The sequence below is a fragment of the Merops nubicus genome, unplaced genomic scaffold (assembly GCF_000691845.1).
Source record: "Merops nubicus isolate BGI_N331 unplaced genomic scaffold, ASM69184v1 scaffold17155, whole genome shotgun sequence".
NCBI lineage: Eukaryota > Metazoa > Chordata > Aves > Coraciiformes > Meropidae > Merops > Merops nubicus.
The window spans coordinates 9,152-12,850 of NW_008611763.1; the positions used below are offsets into that span (position 1 = coordinate 9,152).

General features: G+C 38.6%; 1 protein-coding gene across 1 annotated transcript in view; it reads right to left on the bottom strand.

Moving 5' to 3' along the window:
* Positions 1–851: 851 nt before the first annotated feature.
* Positions 852–3,699, bottom strand: part of ARSB (arylsulfatase B) — a gene marked incomplete at its 3' end in the record, with an annotated part of 5,786 nt that continues 2,938 nt past the window's right edge. The window contains exons 4-5 of the mRNA XM_008941320.1: positions 1,605–1,795; positions 852–1,059 (exon numbers count right to left, since the gene is read on the bottom strand). Of these exons, the coding sequence (XP_008939568.1) occupies positions 852–1,059; positions 1,605–1,795 (399 nt within the window). The remainder of the gene's footprint in view (positions 1,060–1,604; positions 1,796–3,699) is intronic.

Below are 3,699 nucleotides of genomic sequence, written 5' to 3' on the forward strand. Positions count from 1 at the left end.
TGACAGCCCTAATACGTACAGCCTGGGAAATATGTAAATTCTGTCAATATGTTAAAGCAACTGTATGCATTGAGAGGCTACTTCCCACTCCCAACCAAGCAAGAACAATGTTCCTGAAACTCAGCCAAGCAGTTGTACTTCAAAAAGGTTCCTTTCATTCCGAATTTGGAAACAAGGGAGACAGCTTTGTAATGTATTATTTGCATTACACTGATAATCTAGAAACCAGATTGTGTGTGCGCATATACAAAAACTTAGCCTGTAATTTGGCAACTCAGACTGTATCATCACACTTTATTAACAGACCTTAGTTTCATGGGGGTAAGGTGCCAGTGAACTGTTTCATGCAAGACGAAAATTATACGTTCCACGGAAATAAGGAAAAGAAAGAGTTTTGGCTTCAAACTCCTTGCTGTCTGGCTGTTCGTGCTTCACACAACATGTTGCAATCCATAAATCGATCAGACAGCTACCTATAAACTGTCACAAATTAATTTGGTAGAACACCCTCAGTAACGATTAAATTCTGACAGATACTCTGTAAATGCAGTGGCAAGTAGGATGCCTCCAGCTTCACCACAGTCCTCTGCATTTACAATGCTGTTTTTACTCCAATAGGAGTATCTCTCATTTGTATACACTTCTTCAGAGTTGTTTTTGCCACAGTTAAGAAAGCTGTAAGAGTGGGAGGAGAAACTGCTCCTTGTGGTACAAAGTCTTGTTTCACTTCCACCACTCTCCTACAGTTTGAAAATACATGGAGGAAGGACAGAGGGGCCAGGTGTCTCTGCAGGCAGCCTGTTAGACACTCTATCAAAGTTATTACTGAAAGAAGGTTTAAATGAACTCACCAGTAGAGAAAACTAGAACTGTGTTGTCCCAGAGACCATATTTTTTCAGAGCATCAGTAAGATTTCCTACAGCTTCATCCATAAGAGTCACCATCCCTGCATAATGGCGCCTCTTTAAATCTTTAATGGAAGAATATTGTTTCATGTATTCTTCAGGGACCTCAAGAGGTTCATGGACAGACTGAAATGCGAGGTAGAGGAAGAGGGGCTGCAGGGGAGAGGATAGAATGGAAATTAATTGAATATAAAGTACTAAATGCAAAAGTTATTGCAGCAAGTATAGCCCTGATTCATCAAGAGCCACAGGCACTGTGTTTTAGTTTCTTCAACACTTCTTTCTTCTAATTCCTAAACATAAATAAATAGAACTTCAGTAAAGGACTTTTGCAAAGCTGTGGAAACACATGAGGTGTATCTTTTCCTCATAACACAGTTGTTAACAGTTTCTTTGCATGAAACTCCTCCCATTAAACTTTCCATTCTCTTTTTTCAGAAGAGCAAATTGCATGCTACACAATTTCTACAAGTTCATTACTTGTGCTATCAAAAAAGAAATGGAGAAGGGTAGCAGGCCAGGGCTGATCTAACAGCAAAGTTTTGCCAGTGCTACTTCTCACATTTAGCTCTATGCACCCTGCTGACTAGCCCTGAACTAGAGCTCAAGCACAAGTCTCCCCATTAATATTTAGTCAACATATTTTTTAAGACATTCTTTAGTGTTGAAGTTATAAAAGTAACAGCTGCTGACTGTACCTTCTCAGTATTGTGATTTGCTATAAGATCTATAGCTCTTTCTGTGAATAAATTAGTAGAGTACACATTTTTAAACCCAGTTGCAACTTCTTCTCCATCTCGAAAGTCCACAGCGCAGCGTGTTATGTTCTTCGCTTTGATGAGGACACAACGGTCATGAGAATAATAATCCTCACTCCCCAGAAGATAGCCTAGAACAGGAAAAAATGTCAAACAAGCGATCCAACATCATGTCGCACAAACAGATACATTGGAGGCTAAAAAAAAAAAAAAGTCAAAACATTAGTGATTTTGAGGTGAAACACTCATTCAGCTTTCTACCACCTGTAGTGGTATCCCCTACTGGGTCTAAGTAGCTCAACATTTAATACTTTTATAGACTTACTGCTAATGCAAGCAGTAACTTCAAAACACACAAGACATTTGGAAAGCAGTTCAGTGACTTTATAACTTGATATCAAAGATGTTAGCATTAATCTAACTTTCACGGGGAGGAAAGGCCTAGCTATGTACTACTGTGAGTTTTAGCTGATATGATTTGGTGAATTTGTATTTTCACACAAAACTTCTCTATTAGAAAGTTCAGAATTATTCCAAAACATCCAACTAGGAAGTATTTTTTGTCAGTTGTAATTTCTTATCCAGTGGTGACACCAACTGGTGAAAAAAAGATACTATTATTTAAAGATAACAAACAGCAGGAAACTAAGCAAAAATTCTACAGGTATATATTGGCTCTTATGAGGTGCTATCCTGGTAGCCATGGAGTGCCTTTGCTTTTTATGGATCAGCAATGGAACTTTTCAAACTCATCTGAATCTCAGTAATTATTACTTCTGAAATTAGGTTTCAGAGTTATCCCCCAATACCATGAAAAAAATAGATGAATCTACAAAAATATGTTATTAAATTCTGTAAAACCAAACAAAAACTGGAGATAAAAGTCCACAATAGAGGATCTTCCCTTGGTTTTATTCATCATCTTCAACTACAGTTACTTGTGCAAAAAACTATGTAAGGAAAGATAGATGTTCTATTTTAAATACAACATAAACAATAAAATATAAACTCAGGAGGAAAAAAATTCCTTTCAAAGCATGAGAACTAATTTTGTAGGCAGACACCTTATGTCAATACACTTTTCCGTGTTGAGTGCCAGCTGGTGGAGACGCTGTGTCAAATTCGCTAAAGCATCAAATCTCCCTAAACCAATGCCTTCTGGAATTATATGAACGTTACTTCTACCTACTGGAATGACTGACTGTTATAGGATATTAAACTGCTACACTACCTGAAAAAACAATGTCACATTGGGCACCTGTCCTAGTTTGAGCTAGAAAAGAACTAATTCTGTTCATGATTTTAGTTTTCAGCTAAAACTTTTCTAACTAACAGGACTGTCTGAAGTTTGCAGCGTATTTTCAGTGTCTGTTTCTAGCAGGGGTAACACCTGATATTTACAGCTACTCGTAAGAACTGGTGTGCAAAAAGGCTCTTGCTTTTACCTGCTCCACAGAAACCAAGGTCAGTGCTGAATCTTGTGTACCACATTGGGGTGCTGTGAGCAAAGTGATCGTAAGTAAAAGAAGTCACTTGTGAGGAGGAGTGGACAGGAGAGGTGACCCAAAACTGACCAACAAGGTATTCCATTCTATATAGATCATTTATGCATATAAAATGTATATGGAATATATGTATAAAGCTGAGGGATCACAAGGATTAAGCTCTCTTCTTCAACGGCTGGCATCCAAGGAGGACTCTGTTCATCCTACTGTTTGTTCTTCTCCATGCATTCCTGAATCTGGTTGCTGAATCTGGCTTCTGACTGCCACTGAGTCAGTCTGGGACTTCCGCAGTCCCTGCCCCACAGCATCAGTGGTGATGTGATTGCCTTTAGGAGGCTGGGTTCAGTGTTGGTTTTGTATATATTTAAATATTTTAATTATTTTCTTATTAGTATTGTTATTCACAGAATCACAGAATATTAGGGGTTGGAAGGGACCTCTGGAGATCATCGAGTCCAACACACCTGCCAGAGCTGGACCGTCTAGTCTAGGGCAGGTCACCCAGGAAAGCATCCAGACATGTCTTCAAA